This window comes from Rhagoletis zephyria, unplaced genomic scaffold (assembly GCF_001687245.7).
Source record: "Rhagoletis zephyria isolate East Lansing unplaced genomic scaffold, Rhagoletis_zephyria_1.1 Rzeph_scaffold_00963, whole genome shotgun sequence".
NCBI lineage: Eukaryota > Metazoa > Arthropoda > Insecta > Diptera > Tephritidae > Rhagoletis > Rhagoletis zephyria.
The window spans coordinates 924-23,099 of NW_016158047.1; the positions used below are offsets into that span (position 1 = coordinate 924).

The window sequence follows — 22,176 nt, forward strand, 5'->3', positions numbered from 1 at the left end:
AAATATTTTTATATATACAGTTTTAAATAAAATAAATAACAAATCAAAAAGATCCGAATGCATAGGTAAGTAATCAGTACCTTTTGAAGTACAATAAAATAAATAAAAAGAAAAAAGTCCAACAAGAGAAGGTACGAGAAGGCATCTATAAAGGAAAATGTTTCGGCAGCGTCGGTAAGTAGTCATTATATTTTGAAGCAAACAAATAAAATAAATAAAAAGAAAAAAGCCTAATGCCTTTCACAGCATCGGTAAGTAATCATTACATTTTAAAGCAAACAAATAAAAATATAAAACGTCTCACTACAGAAGGCGTCAGAATTTCATGCTATAAATGTCATAAAGCACAGAAAAAGTCATAAATTTGAGCCACTAACAAAATGAGAAAGAAAAAAAGCATGCGATTAAAAAATCTAAAATTCTTAAAAATTTCCCCGTGAATGTACATACATACATATACACATAATTCATTTTGATTTAACTGTCTACTTTTTAGAAGCAACAGATACATCAATTATAATCCAAACAAAATGTATGTATGTATATAAATAGCTTTTTCTAATTTAGTCACTTGTTTATAATTTCGTTTGAGAAATTCTACATATTTAGATTACTATATAAATTTTTGATATTTTTAATTTACACGAGTTTTTCATTTAAGAAATGGGCACTTTGGCAGATATTTATAGATAGGTTTTGATTTTGTATTTGTAAACAAATTAGATTTATTTATTTTTAGTTATAAAACTATTACTTATTAACTAAGTAAGGGAAGAATAATTTGACAAAAATTTATATTGTACAAACCAAAGCAAAAATATACATTTTTAATCAAAGTACACTTTGAAAAAAATTGCATAACTGAAAATTTTTGCAGTTTTTTCTTCAATCCTCTTCCCTTTCGTAAAGCTTTACTGAGCGCTTGTTTTCATACTATATATGTACAATGATTTTTCTTATTTTTTACTTAATACTTAAAGGACTTAGACAATACATACATAGTTTAAGCTAAGAAAATTTTTGTCACTGGGTAGTTCTCTATTTCAGAAAAAAATTGGTAAAGCAACTTTTACCATTTTGTCAGTCCGGTTACTTAACTATTGAATTTTTTGCGTATTTTTTTAACAAGAAAAACTATTTTCTTAAACTAAGGTTAACATGTACGTAAAAAGCTTTATTGTTCGGTCAGAAACAAAATGAAAATATTAGACTTTAATCAATTTACTAATATGCTTCATGGCTAACTTTTGAAAAAAGCAAAAATCGTGCACCAATTTTTTAGTCTTAAATTTCTTTTTCTTACATTGCGTTTCCACTTTCCCCAAATTGAGTAATTATGACACTCATTTGCAAAATGGAATAATAGCTGCTTCCATCATTCTCTACTGACCCTTTGGTAAGTTCAAAATACTACTTGAACTGTTTTTTTTTAAATAAATATTTTATCTAATTCTTTTAGTTTTAACTATTTCTTCATCCTTAGAATTCCTATAAGTTATTTTCAGCTTTTTAACATAATTTTCAATGGAATATACTATGTGAAAATGGCTGCAACTAACTTAAGAATCGACATTATTTCGACTATGAATATATATTTATATAATTCATATTCAACAAAAAAAAAAAAAAAATAGTGACAAATAAATTTTAAAATATACTTGAGAAAACGGCCTTAAAGTCGAGTACATGAAATTGAGAAAAGGTTTTATCGCCCAAATTGAGAGTCGTCTGGAGTTCGTGAAACCACAATTTAGTACATATTTACACACCTTATTTTTAGCTTGTTTTCTTGATTCATTTCCAATTCACTTTTGCAAAGTTTTTCTATACATATTTACATACTTAATATGTTAAATTGGCCATTTTAGATTTTTTTTATCTTTAATTATGCTAATGTTTTTTATTTTATAAGAAGAAAAAAAAGGTCATATACAATTATACTTTCCACAAAGAATGAGCTAGCAAAAACAAGAACATTTAAAAGAGAATAAAAATATTTAAAATTAAAAAATATTTTTAATTGAAAAAAAAAATAGTTATAATGCATTTCTATTGATATATGCTTACTGTTATATTACTTCATATAGCACATAGTATGTATATTTTTTTCATACATATATCTATTGGTTATATTGGCATGTATGTATATTCATATGTATGTAAATTAGTGGCAATTTCTATTTTCATGTAATTAAATTTAAACGAAACCTGCTGTTTTCAAAGGGCATTTGGTTTTATTCTTAAGGTTTTGATTTTATTAAAAAAAATGTATCACCACGGATATACATAGGTATGTAGATACAATAGCTTAACAGCACTTAAGCAGCCGCTAAAGTATACATAATATACAGTGCTATTATTACATTGCTGTTAAACTATGACATTTTCAGATAGATTTTTTTTTTTACAATTATATACAACATATCTACATAACTATATCTAAGGGTAATCTACCTACAATCGGTATAAGAATATTGATTCATGTCACACCTAACCTAGAGACTTTCAAGTAAGTTTTAGTACTTAATACACTTAACCCAATATAGAAATACACATACATACACACATATGTACATATGTATATAATTAAAGTAGTTAAATGGTATATTACATATACGTTAGATACCTATATTATTACGAAATCTTTTATCTACACCCACATACTACTTCGTTTCGCTTATTTTCATTATACACATGTAGATGCATAGCTAAGTAAATACATACGGCTTAATTACATTTCTCTGCCAATCCGATAATATTTATTTCTCCGCATACCATTCGTGCTGCTACTCTTTAGAGTACTTGCAAATTCTCGCAATGTTTAAATTTCGAATCCTCTTTACCCAGTATCCAGGTGAGCATTTGGCGTGCTTTCATGCTGGCCAACACAACGCTACGACTCTTATACCAATGCGCTGGCGAGGAGGCGCCATCTCGATTGCCCTGAAATTGTTAAGGATTTGAGTAAAAGATTAAATTGCGATTAAGTTGTAATTAAATGTAGTTTGAGGGGGTATGCATATATGTATTTACATTTGTATGAATTTACTTTTACATACATGGATATATTTTAATGAACTATACTTCAAATTAAAAAAAAAAAAAAAAAATTATCTGAGCGTCAGGATATTTGAAGGGGTAAAGTACGTACATATATTTTACACAATATTTCTATACATGTTTGCATGGAAGTTAGTGTTTAATAAAATGTATTAAATTTCAAAAGTTTGAACAGTACTATGTACTATAAATGCACTTTCGCTAGGGTATCGGCCCTATGAGCATGCAATACAGATCTTAGTGCCGGGTCCGTAAATACCCGCACATATTGGTCTTTTTTTTGACTTGCAAGCCCATTGGCACAGACTTCCTTAAAGTAGATTAATTTTGATTGGAGTCAAAAAGCCCGACAATTTTCATGTTCGAAACTCTTCCTTATTTTCGCGCAGACTGAAATGAACGAGGTAAACTCGAGCTCTCTGCCCCCTCTTATCCACCAAAACCGGTTTTAGGCGGACTGAGCAATCTAGTGTGCAGAGGCCCATTAACCTTGAAAGGGCTAAGTAGCCGCTGCAACAACAGCAAGCAATCGGTATGAGCAACACTAAAATTTTTATCTAATAGCGGTAATGGATAATGCTTAATTATATTTCTGTCATTAAAAACCTCTTATAAGCAGCCTATAGTTGACAACATTAATAGGTTCTATACAAATTGGAAGAGAAACTAAGGCAAACACTTAGTAAAATATGTAAATATAGGTATTTTTACTTATATGTGCGCAAACATTTACAAAACGAATGAAAACTCCTTCTTTTGTACTAAGTGCTACGAGTATTTAATTTAAAAATCATGCAAATAACTTTTATATGAGTTTTTTTACAAACAGGGCTTGTATAATTAAAACGTTACTTATATGTATACATTATGGTGGTGTTTAAAAAAACAACTTATGAATTTTGTATGGGGCACATCTTTATGCTGTTCTACGTTCAAAATAGAGGCATCCACGATATTTGCAAAATTTTAAAAAAATTTTTAGGATTTGAAATTTTTTTATAACACAGAATTTGACAAAAAATTTGACTTTGACCAGCTATAACTCAGCGTGTTGAAACTTATTCATATAGGTTCATAAACTAGCTGGGTTAAAGCCAGCCGAAGTCTAAATTTTGCAAAATTTTTGTGATTTAAAAATAAAATTATTATTATTTTTTAACCCTGGCAGCGACACACATTCTTCCTTTTTTGTTTTTTAAATTGCAATTCTCGTGCATGTCTTTATTTTGTACGCAGATAAGTATAAATAATTCTAAAGTCCCAACGTAAGTACTTAAAAAAATGTATATGCCGTTGCAAAATACGTATATAGTTTAAAAAAAATGTACAATTTGCTTAACTATAGCAGGGAAACAAGTATTTATAGAAGGGATCCAAAGATTTGTAGTGCGATTATTCGGTTCATATTTACTCACCAAATTTTCAGAATTTTTCTCATTTACACAATCAGCGCCATTATGCTCTAAAGCATTGTCAATAACTTTTTCTCTTTCTTTATATTTATTATCTTTATCTTTGTGCTTTTCTTTGGATTTTTTATTGGTTGTACGTAAAGTACCATCTGGATTCTTTTACGAAAATTATTTGAGTTATTGTTAGAGAAATAACAACGGAACGGGGTAGTTAGTGGGAGCCAGGTTTTCAAAGAGGTGGGAATAAAAGTTAAGCCGATCAAGTTGATAAGGGTAAACGTAATCGATAGTTGTCACAACAGTTTTAGGGAGAATACAAATTTTGAAAGTGTTGAAGAAAGGAGATTTTAAATTTATCCAGAAAAGTAATATTTGTTGCAATCATAAGGGAAATGATAAAGGTAATCGCAAAGGTAATTGCAGTGATGGTGAAAGTAATGGTGATGGTAGTGGTAATAGTAATCGTAATTGGAATAGTTAAGGCAATTAGAAATGGTAATGGGAGCGGTAATGGTAATGGTTATGGTAGAAATAATAGTAATTGTAGTGATAACGATATAATTAATAGTAATGGTAACGATAATTGTATTCGTAATGGCGTTGTAATGGTAATGTTAGTCGTTATGGTGACCACAAAAGCAATGGTTATGGTAATCGGAATGGTAATGGTGATCGTAGTGGTGATAGTAATGGCAGCGGCATAGTAGTGGTAATAGAAAAATAATGGAAATAGTAGTGGTAATGAAATTGGTAATGGCATTCATAATGATAATTTAATGATAGTAGTACGGGTAAAAGTAATCGTAATGGTGATCGTAATGGTAATGGGTCGGTAGTGGTAATAGTAGCGGTTATGATTATGACAATGTCATGGATAATGAGAATGGTAATGGTTATCACAATAGTAGTGGTAAAAGTAATGATAAAGGTATTGGTAATGATAACGATAATGGTAAAAATAATGGAATGGTAATGGTAATGATAATAGTAACGGCAATCGTAATGGTAATGGTAATTGTGATGGTAATGGTAATGACAATGGTAATGATAATGATCATGGTAGAAATAATGGAATGGTAATGGTAATAATAATAGTAACGGCAATCGTAATGGTAATGGTAATCGTAATGGTCAATGGTGGAGTGAGAGGAGCAATGTTATACGGAAAGGAAAAGATGATCATTGCATAACAATATGTGAATTGTCAAAAAATAATGTGTATGGCGATTTAGTTGTCGATAGCATGAAAAAGTAGAAGAATAAGAAAAGTTAGAAGCATTAATTATCTCGAAAATGAAGTAAATACAATAGTATGATATTGTGAAAGTTGTAGTAGTTACGCATGTATGAATGTAAATATGGCACAGTTTCAATATTTTAGAGGAACATTTTATCTATGCATTATTTGCCAATTTTGTAATATTAATTTTCAATAGCATAATATCTAATGATTCATTTTAACAGCCGCTACTAATTTTTTCGGTATCATTCTCTGCCCAAACAGGCACACATCCAATGTCTGACATGTACCTACATACAAACTCATTGACGCATTTACGAAATTCTATAAGCTCCACTTACTTGCAGTAAATTTTGATCCTTTTTGAGACGAATTTGTGTCAAAGTGCCAGCCAGTAAGTCGTCGCAATTGTGATTGATGCCAGCCGAGACTTCAATGAATTTCGCGCCAAAAGTGCAAGCGACACATTTGCCATCTGTTAGAAAAGAGAAATTAAGAAAAGGAGAAGAAGAAGAAGAAAAAACCAATTATAATGAATAAAGCAGAGGAATTCAAGGATAACATACGTATGAACTTGCATTAAGAAATTCCACGAAATGAGCTGATTTCGAAAAATTCGCTCGTTAAATTCGTGGTAAAAAGTCTGCTTTACATGCACGCATTTGCACAAACTTTCACTTCTTTTGCTATTTCAGCAAACTTTTCGTGCGGCATTGATTTCAGTGCATGCTCAGGCTTGTTTTTTTTTTTGTTCATTGTGCTAGGTATTTGTGCATTCATTTTCTACTTTTCTTGCTGTTCTTCACAAACTTTCACAAGTTTGCAAAAAGTTTGTCATGTTAATCACATATTTGTGGTAGTTTTCGTGCAACTGGTGTTAGAAGTTAGTGAATGAAAGCACATTTGACTGCACAGATTTTGTTTCATTAGCACACCTAAGAAAATTCAACCAAAGTGGTTCAGGTGAACGGCTGAACAATACTGCGAATCATAATTGCGCCGGAAATCTTTAATGCTTAATGTAAGGTAGAAATTATAGGAAAGGCATACATACAAATGTAATTACTCCGGGGCATTTCAACATGCCAATCAGCGACTGAATTGATTTCGAAAGTCTCGGTGCGTTATTTTTAATTATGTATGTACCTACAAACACCCACAACGGGTGTCCCACAAGTCCACTAATTAACTTACTTTCAAGTGTGCGTGTTTAAGTGTGCGTGAAGTCAGCCAATTAGCTAAGCTTTTGCGGTGCCTTAAAGTAGGCTCCAGTAGTTGCGTAATTTATTACTATTGAAGAGTTATTGAAGTGTGTAATATGTACATAATTAATGGGGTGGGCTGTTAAAGCTTACGCTTGAAAAACAATTTTTTGTTTTGAGTAAATGTAGAGAAGGACTTGGCTTCACTTGGCGTTTCCAATTGGTATCAGTTGGCACAGAAAAGACACGACAGGGCGTGCTTTGCGGAGGCGCCTACAGCGCCAAATAAGAAGAAGAACCTTAATATTTTTTTTTAATTCCGCACAAAAAGTGTCTCACAGGTGAGAGGCAAATATGGGTGTTTTCATGAAAATATAAACTAAAAATGCAAGTAAATGGGTTCAAACGACTTTATAACTGTAAATCTCGTATTAAGCTGGCGAAAAGAGGTTATGAAAACGCGAAACAGTGGAGAAGAACTGAAAAAATTATATGAAAAATTTAATTATATACATAAATACATATATATTATTAGTAACAAAATTGTGGGGCAGAAAAATACTTTACGTGTCCGATGTGTCACGTCCGTTATAACAATTTAATTCAAAATAAAACCAAAACCGTAATTTGAATTTATTTAAGGAATGTTTAAGAAAGGAAAACCTCACAGCTTTGCTTATTTTTAAATGTACTATGAAACCACTTATGTTTTTATCACTCCGTTATGACCTCATTTTCATCAATTTTCCCGACACCACCAAGCGCTCCAGATTTTTTTTGTAAACCAAAGGACGGTATGAAAGCTACACAACGGCACATTTTTTTATACTAAGCGCCTTCATTTTTTGTATGAATAAATCATCAACTCTAAAGTCATACGAAATACACTGTAGGGAAAATATTAAGTTTGAAATTACACAAAAAAACGCCGAAACTCGCAAGATATTTTAATATTTTATACAAAAAAAAAAACAAAATTTTAACAACAAAAAATAAAAAATAAAAAAATAACAAGTCTTTTGTAATTTTTTTCATTTGTGTTAAAGCCTATTCTTTTGCCAAGAAATTAAGCTAGTAACGATGAAAACCTATGTTATGTATCCAAACTTTTGAATGGTTAGGCGAAAATGTGCTATAATTTTTTTTTGTTGTTTTTTTTTTATGAAAAGGGATCAGGAAATAATACTCATACGCCATATCGTATATGGCCGTACTTGTGCATATTCCTACATGGCGTGTGGGTAACATTTGCCATGCTAAAGTGAGAATTTTTTATTTTTAATATTTTTATTGAGCTTTGTACCACGATTGTTTATTAGGAAAAATTGAAAAAGCAACAAAGTCTAAGCGGTAGAAGTTATAGCAGCTATTTCGGAGATCACCACATCTCTTCATCAGACTTCTTTTTTCTAGACTTCAGCAGGGATTGAACCTGCGAATTCGCTGTTCAAAGTCAGAAACGCTGACTTCAGCGCTCAGCGCTTCTGACTTTGAACATCGAATTCGTAGGTTCGATCCCTGCTGAAGTCTAGAAAAAAGTGAGAATTTTTTCATTCGCAATGCAAACATAAATTGAAAACATCTTCGGAAAATTATCTAAGTTAGAAAACCGGTATAAAGATCTACAACCAAATATTAAGTTTACATGTCTCGGCATTTTTTGTGTCATTTTAGTGTAATTTTGAAAAAATAATAAATAATTCATTTTCTGATCGCATTTAAAAAAAAAAAATCTGGCGCAGTACCTTAAGTATTATAAAAATTTGTGTAGAATCTATCACAGAATCTTCCAGAATGGGTAAGACTTTTTTTTAAGTTGAACCAGCTTTGAAAACAAACCGAAGAAAATAACAAAAACACATTTTTCCCATTCTGAAAATAATTTGCACTTTTTTGAAATACAATTGTGTTTATGTGAATTTCATTTGGCTTTTTCTGGAACACATTTGGCCTCTTCTGAAATAAATTTGAGCTTTTCTGAAGTACATTTGCCCTTTTCTGAAATACTGTTGGAAAGGGTGTAGTGTGAAACAGCCCTTATAAAATATTTACGTTTTGAAAGCGATGTAAAATAAAAGTCAGGCTTAAATATAAATACACTTGTCATAGAGAACAACTTTTCCTTAAGCTTTTTCGGCAGTATTGGGATCTCTTTAATACCAAAAAAAAAATATTTTACTAAATAATATGTAAAATATTTAAAAACTGTCATACAAATCGTAGCATTTTAATACGCCACTTACCTTGCGAGGAGACCGCACGCGAGCGTGCTAAATCAATTTTATTCGCCACCAAAATAATCGGACGAGTACGTGTCAAATCCATGTCCTGCAGTCGTGAGAGAATATGTTTGGCGCGTGTGAATGACTCCTTGTCAATGCAAGAGTAGATCACAAGAAAAGCATCAGCCTTTTCCAGTTCCTCCTGCAAAGAATTATATTTCAAAAATATTAGAAAAGTTTTTATGATAGTGTCGTTAAATGTCTAAATATTATAGAAAATTTACCTTAAAAAAAATAAAAAGATGAAAAAATTCAAGAAGAATAATGCTTCATGGAAACTATACATCCGGAATTATAAAATTTATTATAGTTTAAGACTTCCGCAAATATCCCGGAAAAAATATTAAGTTTTACATGAGCTGGGTCGTTTTGAAAATACCTCCACAAATTTAGTTTTTCTTTATAAATAAAATTAGTTTTCAAAAATATTTTTCCCAAAACAATCACATCAGATGACAGAAGAGTTAAAGCTTAAAAGCTCTGCATAAAAATGTTTGAGAATTTTATCAACGGAATAAAAATAATGTAAATTTTTGAGGTATTTTCAAATCGGTCTAGCTCGAATAAATCTTAATATTTTTCCAAAATATTACGGCAAAAGTCTATAAATACCGTTTTTTTTGTATACACCCTAACATACATATGTACATATGTATATATATATATGTAGGTGCTGTACAATATTATTAAAAAAAGGCAGCAATAGCAATTCCCACCATCAATGCTTGCCGAAATGACAGTTGAAAATGGGCACCAAGATATCTAAAAAGAAGCACAAAAATATTGCTCCCTTGTGGACGTTGGCAATAGTAAAATATTGCTTGGCTTTTTTAATTTATGACTACGAATGCTTCGAGCAGCACTCTTTCGTCAGCGACATCTGCGCCCTAATGCCATTTTATCGCTCAATCGCACTTTTCCGGAAATTGTGGAATGTAAATACATTACTTACTACAAAATGTTTCGCCTCACGTTCACATTTGTGAAAAGTAAAATATAGCGCATTTTTATGTCATTGCCACCAATTGCTAAATGTCTGGAACATTTTTGCCAACAATGTACATGCAAACTATTTCGTTAGTTTAAATGCTTTCAATTTCCATTTCCATCTCTCTCACTCCTTCTGATCTTTACATGCAATTTTGAGGCAGCTAAGGAATAGGTGCTGCATAGCGAATTGCTACGAGTACATTTCGAGCGACGTCATTTGTTTTTTCCTCAAAATAAAATGTATATACATATGTACCATCACGTCACTAAAAAGCCGCCGAGCAATATGTTTTCACCACCCTGTCGTCTGATCTATTTAACTTCTTCAATTACGTTACATTTTTCGCATTTGGCTTTCAGCCAAGGCAGGCAAGCACTCGTCGCCGCGTCTGCTGAATTAATGCGCATATTGGGCGATCATTGCTGGGTACTGTTTTTTTTTTTGACTCTATAGCAGCCAAGTTGCTGTTCTCCGCCAGAGCCAAATAATGTACAAGTACATAGACATATGTATGTATGTATGTACTTATATAAAGACGCCTGAAAACATATTGGCCGGCTGCTGCGGTTATTTGCAATTGATTTTTCGTTGCTGTAAATTTTACCATTTACTAAATTGCCTAAGCTATTTGCAGTGTCTCGTGGTACGGGTATGTTTAAGTATTTGGTATAATTTTATAAGTATACGTTGGGTTTTTCATTGCACTTAAAATTGATTGGCTTCCTCTGGTTGTAATTCTTTGAAAAATTTATGACATTTGCTAATAAAAAATTTATATTAAATAACATATGAACTTTTATTATGTATAATTTGGTAACCGTTTTTATTAATTTATAAAACACGACATATTTTTTTTTTAGCGCACGCAACATTTCAAGCAGTTTTCTCATATATGTACTTAATACCTTTCTTAATAGAGTTTTTCTCATTAGCCTTACTTCTTACTGTGAAATATTAAATTTATTTCAAATATTTCAAAGTTTTTTTGTGGATGTAAAATTTTCTTTAGTTCTGGGTCATATGGATCGCCTAGAAATATTTGTCCAATCACCATTATAAGCTTTTCTAAGGATTTTCTACACATTTATTAGTTTTCTATCCAAAATTTCTTCGTTTCTACATGGTTCGTCACTGCTCAAAATTATTAAAACTATTGCATACATTCTTCACTTTTGGTAGTAAGCCACCCACCCTCTTTATTTTAAGTTAGCGGCGGCAACACATTCACAGTTAATATCGGGCGACCTCCTTCTCTAACATAAAAGGTAATTAACACCCAGAGTATCAGCAGCATACCGATACATACCCATTCTGTTCAACTGCTTTGCAAGCTTTTTGCTGGATCCCTTTTGATCAACCTTAATCCCCTATGCTCTTGGCTTCAAAATCAAAAGATTACCGCCAAAATGATCTACCACAAGCAAATAAAGCTTATACATATCACCTTCTTGGCAGCATTATTAAGATGTGTATTCTCAACAAAAATTACTCCTAGGAATTTTGCATAACTTCGTATTTTTTACCGCCGAAAGTAGACATAGGTAACTTTTTGTGCCGGGTACCTAATAGCTTTAACAGGATTAATTGATAGTCCCTTGGGGCGGTCAATTTTTGTGTTACACGCATGACTCGGTACTGTAGCCACCTTCCATGTCACGTGAACTAAATCTTCTCTGACATTAAAAAGTGCTCACTTTTGAATAAGCACTCCAAAATATTTTCCGAGCTTACAACCTTCTATATATGTACATCCATAGGTATATTTATACGGGCGCATGCATAGCATAGATCCATAAGTACTACTGCACAACAACGAGCACTAAAATCATCTTGTCACTCCCTCCGAGAAGGATTTTACATAAACTCAACTCATCAATATCCACTTTGGACGTACATACATAAATATGCATGCATAATCAACTGCGATTGTTTGCATTACAGAGCTCCAGAATACATACATACATACATGCATACATGACATGACCATGCACCATGAAATTTCAAACGCATTCTATCAAATATTTGCAATACGGAAAATGCTTCTGGCATCGCCGCATAGGATTTGGAAGCATTCACGTATGCCTGCACGTTTGTGCTTAAATGCAAAGATTAGGGTCTTTGACTGGCGGCGTTGATGATTTGGCAGTTGATGTTGTTGTTTCTACTGACAATGCTTGTTTTAGCTTTTGTGCTTTGGTATGCTTTTGATCGGAAATTGCGTACATGCGGCGATAAACTCAAATTTGGTTTGAGTGGTTTAATTTGAATAGGTGTTTGCTGTTGAAATACATACATACACACATATGTAAATATTGGCATTATGTACATATAGAGGTATGTTGTATACAGAGGTATATCAGGAAAGTGTTATTCGCAGGGAACGGATTTTTAGGACCTAAAAACCTACAAAAAAGGCAAAATTAAACGAAACGACGAAATAGGCTGGAAAAGGCACTAGAAATCACAAAAAAGGCTTTAAAAAAAGACAAAAACCGAAAAGTAATCAGAAAATACATTTATTTTAGAAATGTTTATATTACAAGTAAAAAAAGAAAAACTATGATGTAGTTTCATTATATGTATAAAAAAATTTTTACTCTAAATTTTTGACCATTTTCTTCTTTAGAGTTCTTAACTCACAAAAATTGTATCTCTGTAGTTGTAGTAAAATTGAACGACAAGATGCATTTTGAAGTTTTTTGGCTGCATTTTTCTTCCATTTTCACGAAGAAAATCCTTGAATGTACTAAACGTGCGCTCGACGTGAGTTGATACAGTGGCGCCCAATTTAAATATGACTTTTTCCTCGCTATAATCACTTTTTCAAGGTAGAAAAAGCAAAAAAAGGCAACAACAAATGTGTATATATGGAATCAGGGAAAGCTAAATCTTTGACATTCTTCATCGAATATACTCTATCTCTTTAGCAGAAAAAAGGCAATAAACGAAGTCAATTTTTCATTTAGGAAATTTTATGTTTCCTTCATACAATATACTGCTTTTTCTTTTGAAAGTTGGGAGGGTCAAACGTCATTTTTGGTATATAGTTTGGTCGCCATTTTTTCTTAGAATTAATCGCAGAATTTGAATTTGCTATAAATTTTCTTCGAAAATTTTCTCCAAACAAATTACTCCGGCCTAATATATAACATTGTTTATTTATACGTCGATAGAATCTTCATAAAATTCATCAATATATTTATTTGATTGAGGACTAGATCCAAGCCTCTCCCATCTCAGTAGATGATAAAAGAGCTATTGACATATGAGAGTATGTACAAGGATGAATAAGTTCCCACGACAGTCGGATTTACGTAACCGAAACGACGCAGGTTTATGTATATCTGACCAAGGACAGTTCCTCCAGCTTCATTCGCAAAAAACCCTTTGAGGAATTTGTATGCTGTAGCACCAACAACGAATAAACATTGAAAATATATTTTTAAAATTTTATCCTTGAACATCCTTGAAAAACAGCAGTGTTTTTTTTTTTTAATTGCATGTTAAAGACTATTCACGTCCTCGTGACCCAACAAATTTAATTTAATTTTTACATTCTACAGAATTTTCTCATTAATTTGGTACCAATACTGTTATTTTATATTGCACTAAATTTTAAAATAACAATAAAATTTCCTTTACAAAATTCTGACACCAAAGAGAAAAAAGCCGTTTTACCACATTTGGCCCCTAGTTTCGTTTTTTCATGTGTTTTGTAACTTTTTTTGATTTTGTCGCAAGGTGTTGAATATAAAATGAATATATATTTTATTTTTTTTATGGCTTAAATAAATCCTTAGTGTTTTGGACTTTTACAATGTATGTATTTATAATAAGCTTAAGCTCCTAAAAAGTTTTCAGAGTAAACTATTCGGCTTAAGCACACTTCTACAATATAAGAAGTGTGCGATTAAGTATTTTTTTTTTTTGCATGAGACACGATATGAATTGCGTCAATCCTTTTTTCGTACATTAGTACTTATTTTTGTAGGTGATTATTTTATTTCCATTCAATTATTTATCCACTTGAATGGCCCAGCAGTTAAGTCAATCAATTGCGTCTCGATTAATGTCAAATTCGACAAACCATAATTAATTGACGCCACATTCAATTCATGCCACAAACAATTTAATGGAAAACAATCAAGAAGCTGCACACAACTACATACATACTGCATTTTTTTTTGCTCTCAATCCTTTATTTTCAACATTCCACTCAATTAGCTTATTGCTGCTGCGCCATTACACTTACCTTGTTATCCTGCTGGCCCGTCGAGAATTTCAATTCCGATTCGATGCCATTTAGAATTATTGAAATATTCTGCTCCGCCACGTCACATTCTGGAAAAGAAGGAAAAATGTAAGAAGAAGGAAAAGGCGAATGGTGAAAAAGTTGGTGAATTTATTTTTAGAAATGATGGAAAAAAAGTGTACAAAGCAAAAGGTGTGAAAAAGTCACTTGTCCTCGCAGACTGTGTGTGACATTTCAAGATTGTACAACGAAATTTAATGGGTTTGTTTAGTGCAAAAAAGCATTAATAGCAAAAAAAAAACATCCTTATTGCATTGACAATGAGCTGGCAGACATTAAAAGAGACGAGAAAATTAACTGTTCGGGCAGTCCCCATCGCCGTGGCTGATCACTGCCGCAACGCGACAAATTGTGTATATAAATCTTGCGGTTGTAATTTTGAATTGAAAAACTGATTGTTGCAGTTGGTAATTTATAGGAAAATATGCACATTTGTATGTATGTATGTATGTATTTTTCAAGGATGTTTGCGGCGTACGCCCACGCGCTATCACCAACTGCAGCTGAATCAGCGGCATTTGAGGATACACCACTGACACAAATAAGTGGACTGCGTTTGGCCACTGAACACACACACACACACACACACACACATGTATTTATTAAAAATTAAATAAGCTCAACCGCACAACACTCATTGCAAATAACGCCTCGCCCAGCAGCGACAACCGCAACGGCCAATCACACACCACGGCGTATGAGTGACAATTTAATCAAATTATTTTTGCGTGCGAATGCAATGTACGCGCGTACATATGTTGCACACATAATTTTAAAATATGCAAACATATTTGATTTAATTTCGAGTTGAAGTGGACAAATCGTTTGCGCGAGTGGCATTTGATGCTCGTAGCCAAGGCATTGCAGCGTGCGGTGTTGTGACGCAACTGGACAACATATCGTTGTGCATTTGCGATTGCAACAGGTGTTCAGTGAAATTATTTTTAATTTTTATTGGTGTGAAAATTTGCCGCCACAAAGTGAACGCAGTGTATGGCATTAGATTCCTTAGGTAATAAAGTTTTCGTTTCGTTTTAATAAAATTTAAATTGAATGCAATTTTAATTGCGGCTAGAAGTAGATTTGATAGGATGGATGCTTTTTTACATTCTAGTTACGTATATTCGGGCTCTTTGCAAAATTAGAAATCTAAATAAATACGCAAGTAATCAAATATGGGATTAAATTTTGTCTATAAGCAAGCCTTCGCAAGGTGAGGTTACGGTGGCTGAAGCCTGTACTACCGACAGGGACCCACACTTAGGTCGATATGGCTCATTTTGATGCCTTTTGATCGAGCTCATATTCTGTTCACTCACTTCTCAGGTGGTGGAACCACTTTGTTTTCTTTACGAAGCGTTGAAGACTGCGGATATCCACAGAGTCAAGAACAGCCATTGCCATTTTCACAACCAACTTATTGAAAATCTTCACAAATTCGATTGCTGCCTTCGAAGAGTTACTGTTGCTTGTAGATATCTAATCGCAGATTGACTGTCAGAGTAGTTGGTGGTAGACTGTCTGACTGGTTGCGGTACAACTGAGCCAGATGGCGGCTTCCTTTAGAGCTGTTGATTCGGCCTCAAAGATGCTGTAATCGTCGAAAAGCCGTAGTTTGGTGTTTAGGGAGAGCACTTTCGAATGCTTCCCAACCTTAATGTTCAGTTTTAAGCCAATTTTAAAAGTGGTGGTAGAGCTTGGTGGACCCAGGTCTTTGGGGTCTTAATATTCGTTTCTCTCAATAGATTTCGAACAGAAACCCCGTTTTCAAAGCAAAACAAGAGACTGGCGTAATCCAGACCGCGTATAGTTTTTGAAATAGTGTCCAGAATTATCGGGGGACCGAACCTGAGATCTCTACAGGTGCATTTGAGCTGCATTCAATCTTGTTGCATTGCAGTTGGCTTGTAAATTAATGTAAAGGTCGTGGAAAGAAGATTTAGTAGAAGACCAGGTAGTGAGAACAGCAATAATGCGGCTTAAAAGTAACATAACCCCTGGAGCCAACGGTATAGTGACTGAGAAGGTCAAAGATGCCGACAACGCATGTGCCAGTTCTTAAGCAGAATTCCTTCTAACTAATCCATGACCTATTATTGGAGACGCAGTGCACTTTGCTTAGTCCACAAAAAGAGAGATTTTGCTCTACAATCGTGGATGCTATATAAAACTCTTCATCCAACATCTAATGGGATCTTATCAGTGTAACTTTAGGCCTAGAAAATTTACCATTGATTGCAGAAAGCACACACCTTTTTCGTTGACTATATACCGCTACGTAAGTAAATAGATATATTCGGATTGGAAATTACCCTCCACGCCCTTCGACACCAAAAGAGTTTTTAGACAACGCGAATCCCTCTCGTGCGAGTTCGTCAAATTGATGTTGGAAAGCGTAATCATATACAGCTGCTTTTGTAAGCAGATAATGTTGATACCGTTGGTCTCAGTACCAGGGCTGATAGAACATTATTTATTAGAAAGAGGCGAAACAGGTTGGTCAGGCTGTGATCTAGGGCAATACAAACTACCTCCCGGAAACACACAGAGAGTCTTTGCGTATTGGGACACACGTCACTGTTGACAGTTATAACTTTGAAGAAGGGGAGGGCTTTATCTACCGAGGACCCAGGACCCTATGTAAGTTAAATTCATCTCCCTTTTGTACTTAACTTTTCTTTATTTCAATCCTCATGCGTCTTTTAAATCAAAAATGGTTCAAAACAAGTAACACATTTATTCTCTTCTAAATCAACATTTTTTTTCTTAATGTTTTATTCTTATTTTTTTCTCTTACTATGAAATTATTTATCTATTCTTCACTTTTTCCATATTCCTTTCTCCCACTCACCTGGTCCATCGTACGCATTAATGCAGTCGGACGTCCGGAATTGCTGTATTAACGCTTGTTTACCCACACCAGGCGCACCGAGCATATCGACACGAAACACCTCGACTGGCTGCTGTTGTTGTGGTTCCTCCTGTGCACTCAAATAATCGCCATTAATGCCGCCACCAACACTGCCGCTAATGCCAACACCACCAGCGCCGGAACGCGGATGGATTGGACTTATGGGCGCCAAACTGTTGCTACGCGAGCGACGACGTCGAAACGAATCACCGCGGTTGATGACGCCTGTGTGCGTAAAGCGTTCAGGTGTATGTTTGTGTGTGCGTATGGTGTGATCGGTGAAATAACATGAAAAGAGAAGAAAGGTGCAGACAAAAAAAGGATTAGTGTTAGGCAAAAAGATAATTTGAATTATGAGTGTAAAGCTATTTTTGCGGCTGCTACGTAAATATCTGAAGCTGAGTATTTTTTCAACGATTTTCTAGAAACTTTATTGTGCAGCAGCAACTTGCAGTAGCATATTTTCAATTTGTAAGCAATTAAAGTTGAAATTGAATTGGAAGTGAATTCAAATGAATTCAGGCGGTATTGTGGCGCTCATTCAGTGATACCCAGGAGTGGGTAAAGAATTTTGTGAAAACTTTTACAGCAGCGTGACTGTTTGAAGACTTTCTTGGGATTTGATAACAATAAGACCTCATTTTATTTAGTTGCATGAAGCTTAATTTAATAACGAAAATCACACAAAGAAAATATTTTTAAATTATTGTTTTCTAAAAATTTTCACTACATGCATATACGTAATTAAATTTTGTATTATAAAGGGAAGTACTTTTGAATTTCGAATATACCAATTACGCTACTGCAGTAAAAAACAGGGACCGAGAACAAAAATTATGATCGAAACTCAATGTCGTTCTCGTAGTTTTGTGCCTAAGAAACCAAAACCAAAATGAGAAGAAAACTGCCGAGAACGTTCTCAATGGGAACTATATAAGAAAACAATACTTTCGGGAATATTTCTAAGAAAAAAATTTCAAACAAAACAAAACAAACAAACAAACAAAAGTTTCCGGAACATTTTGGCAAAGAAAACGGGGGAAAAAATGTATAAGGAACTTTCTCTCGGAGAACAATTTGGGAACTAAAGTCTGAAGAATTTTCTGAAAGAGAACGAAACGGGAACAAATCTTCTCTGAACTGTTCGCGAATAATGGAAGCGAGAACAACAATTTTTCACATAGCGTTCATTAGTTTTAAATGTTTGAATACTAAACTAAATGCACAGTTCATTCTAATGACAAACGATCTGGAAGTTGAAATGATCCAGATTTCTTCTGGCTTAAAATTAACGATCGCGGTTCTCGTTGATACCATTTTCCATCTCAGTACGCATACGTCCCTGTACTCAAAACTTTTGTTCTCGATTTGTTCTTCTTATTTGATCCTCCTTGACAACGTTTTCGAGAATTTCGTTCGCATTTTGTTCTTTACGGAAACGTTTCCAAACCTGTTGTTGTCAATACTTTCGTTCCAGTTTGGCCCTTTTGTAGCAACATTTATACTCTCAACGTACTCAGTTTTGAAAACTTGTTTGAAATTTTGCAAGTAAATACCCCATAAAGTATCTTTTGATACCAAGTATTTTTTACTTTATACTTCGGTATCGAAAATGAAAATATATTAGAAAAACATATGGCTTAGCATAGGTTGGTCCGAACTTCATAAAATCAATATAAATTGATAGCTAGCAAGATTCGAGCAAAGAGAAATTTTTGGCAGAAAAGGCCACATTTCAAATGCACATTTTCTAAATACATCTCGATTATGTCAGACAGTTAGGCCGTTTTACTAGCACTGAAGCCATACATGCTGATTGCCTTAGCCCTCAAGAACCAATAATACGGTACTATTTACTCGGCGGAGTACTAAGGCATGGGGGACATCATGACTAAGAAAGGGCAAACCGCCTAGCAAAACACAGAAGTACCATAGTATTATAGGGTCAATAACTCTTTTGTTGGCTAACCAAAGCACCTACTTGTAAGGGAGAAGGAAACAAGCCAAGCAGTTTATCTTCCAAACTAAAAAGGCTAGGATCCCTAAACTCTCACTGATTATTTATCAGGACCTGTTCGTTATCTCCTCAGTGGGATCTTTTTTGAGTAATAGCCAGAATTAATATCCTTCGCTATATAACTAATTAATTATATTAATGAATCTGGTTGTATTGGTGCACTTTATTCAAATCAAATTTTAGTTGGAAGTCAATAATAAATCAATGGTGTAATAAGAAACCAACATGGCGTATGATCAACTTTACTTAGAAAGAAAAAAAATGTCCAAACGCTTTAAACCCCACCAACTGTATAAAAGCCCTCATATTCTTCTTATTTTTGATTTGCTCTGTACCCCTCTGGCTGAGTCCAATAAAGCCTCTCATCCTCCCCTTTAAATTAATCCATTGCGTCTCTTTATTATTTCTGCAAAAAAAACTAATCCCTTCACTGCAAAGGATTTTAGCAAAAATCCAACTAAGATGCAAGTACTGACCTTGCCTATCCACAAATAAGTAATTCATGGTTTTCAGATATCGATTTTCTAATACTGACAACAAAAGCTCATAGCGGGCACAGTTTTGTTTGGACGCGAGCTGATATGTTTTTGAGTAAACAGAAATATGAGGAAAAACCTCTAATATTTGTTCGTGTTAGCGTTGAAAATCCCGATGTAAAAACGGTGTCTTGCGAAATTTTGGAATTAATAAAATATAAAAAGTTAAGATATGACAAAAATAAACAAATTTAAATAAAAAAATAAATAAAAAAGAAAAAGTGAAGAAAAAAAAAAAAAAAAAAAAAAAAAATAAATATTTATGTTTTGATTTAAACCAATTCAGAAAATGTATAAAATTAAAATACACATATCAAAAAATATAAAATAGCAAAAGAAAAACAGGGCCCAAATCACTGCATCGAATTTGATTCGATCACGGATACCGTTATTCGGGCCTAGTTTAAAAAAATTTAAAAAAAATTTAATTTAAATAAAAATAAAAAAAATTAAATAATATAAAAATAAGGTAAACGATACTTATAAAAACTAAGCTTTGCACCACTTGTTTGGCAATATCTGTCGCATGCAGATGTTCAGTGTAATCCCCAATGTTGGGACCATATTCTAGATTTTTATAATTTAACAAAAAATTTACGCAGGAAACACCATTTATATGTAATACATATTAGGGGTCCAAAATTGTTTCATGGAATTCTTTGCTGAAAAAATCCCAAAGTATCGGGATTATTTTACACTATACCGAAATCAAAAAATTCAGTTTGAACTCTCACTTAACATCACTAGCACGAGTGCAATCAGTCATTTGGTCAACATGCCAAGGGGGGTGAGACCGCGAAAAACCCCGCATAAAAATGAAAACGCTGAATTGGCTGGTTTTAATTTTTCTAAAAGCCGCTTGTGATTACTACGACAAAAAAAAAACAATGCAGCCAATTCATGTCTTCGTTGTTGTCGTCACTGGGTCGGCGTGAGTGTGGTGGCGTACACTTGTGTGAACCTGTGGGCGTTATTTGTTTGTTTTGGTGCATATTTTTGAATGGCAAACACATTTTCGCCGAATTCTTTATTTGCAGGACCTTTCCAATGCTTTCAATGTCAATGAGAAAAAACGTATGTTAAGAGGAATAATTAAAATGTGAAGCAAAGCGGTAATTACTTGCTCAGTTTGTATTGCAAGACCCGCACACAAAAGTGCAAAATTACAGAAGTAAATACTAAACGTTGTCATTACCTTTAGTCAAGGAAAAAAAGGTGCATGCATACGTACCTGGGTTGCTTCTAAAGAAATCCCAAAACTATTTATAGCTGCTTTTGAAGCACGGTATTTAATGCTCTTTAAATCGTTAATTTCTTTAGTTTCACCGCTGACTGTTAATTGGCTTATTAAATACTAGAAATGAAACGATACCATGCAGTTAACGATACTTTTACTTGGAAGCAATATCGAAAGAAAGTATCGAACCGGAAAATTAGCGCATCTAAAGTATCGATACCTACTCATAACGATACTTTGGGCTATGAAGGTATTCTTAATGAACTAAATAAATTAAATTTTGTTTTTTTTTCTATCATAAGTGGGAATGCTAAACTACAAAACTATGGCCCGTAGTTATAGTTGAAAGTTAAAACCTCTTCTAGTTAAAATTAACTTTTAAGTTTAGAGCAGGCTTTAAGTTCTAGTGAGTTATAGACATGTTAGAGGCTGGTTTTTGCTAGATTGACACAAAACAGCATTAGGAAAACTAGAGTGCGCTTTTAAGATTTTAAAATCTTGTCAACCTTATTTTAAATTTAAAACGTCCTTTTAAAGTTAAAAGGTCTTTTAAGTTGCCTATGACAGTGTTAAAAGGGTGTTTATCTTAATATACAGTTTTAAATGTTAAAACCTGCCTCTAACTTGTCTATAACTATGGGCCTATATGCTTAATGCAGAATGGTATTTAACACAGGCAATTCATTGGAAAAGATTACAAAAAGTTAATCTCCTTTAAGAAAAAATTTGCTCATAAAATATTTCTGAGAAAAAGTCTTCTTTTGTTTTACTATCTAGGAATAGAAGTCTTTACAGTGGAAATATACTATTATGTACAAAAATTAGGAGTTAACTGCGGCTTTTGAAGCAGAAAACGAAGCCTAACAATATGCCCCACTTAACTATAAACAAAATAAATAAATTTGCATAAATTTTGTATAAATTTTGTTTATAGCTATGGGGCACATATTTTTAGGCGTTAAACGCGTAGAGTTAT

General features: G+C 33.3%; 1 protein-coding gene across 1 annotated transcript in view; it reads right to left on the minus strand.

Moving 5' to 3' along the window:
- Positions 1-2,219: 2,219 nt before the first annotated feature.
- Positions 2,220-22,176, minus strand: part of LOC108362228 (GTP-binding protein RAD-like) — a 48,269-nt gene continuing 28,312 nt past the window's right edge. The window contains exons 2-6 of the mRNA XM_017615125.1: positions 17,351-17,635; positions 14,440-14,528; positions 9,158-9,338; positions 6,054-6,187; positions 2,220-2,943 (exon numbers count right to left, since the gene is read on the minus strand). Coding sequence (XP_017470614.1) covers positions 2,794-2,943; positions 6,054-6,187; positions 9,158-9,338; positions 14,440-14,528; positions 17,351-17,635 — 839 coding nt within the window. The 3' untranslated portion in view covers positions 2,220-2,793. The remainder of the gene's footprint in view (positions 2,944-6,053; positions 6,188-9,157; positions 9,339-14,439; positions 14,529-17,350; positions 17,636-22,176) is intronic.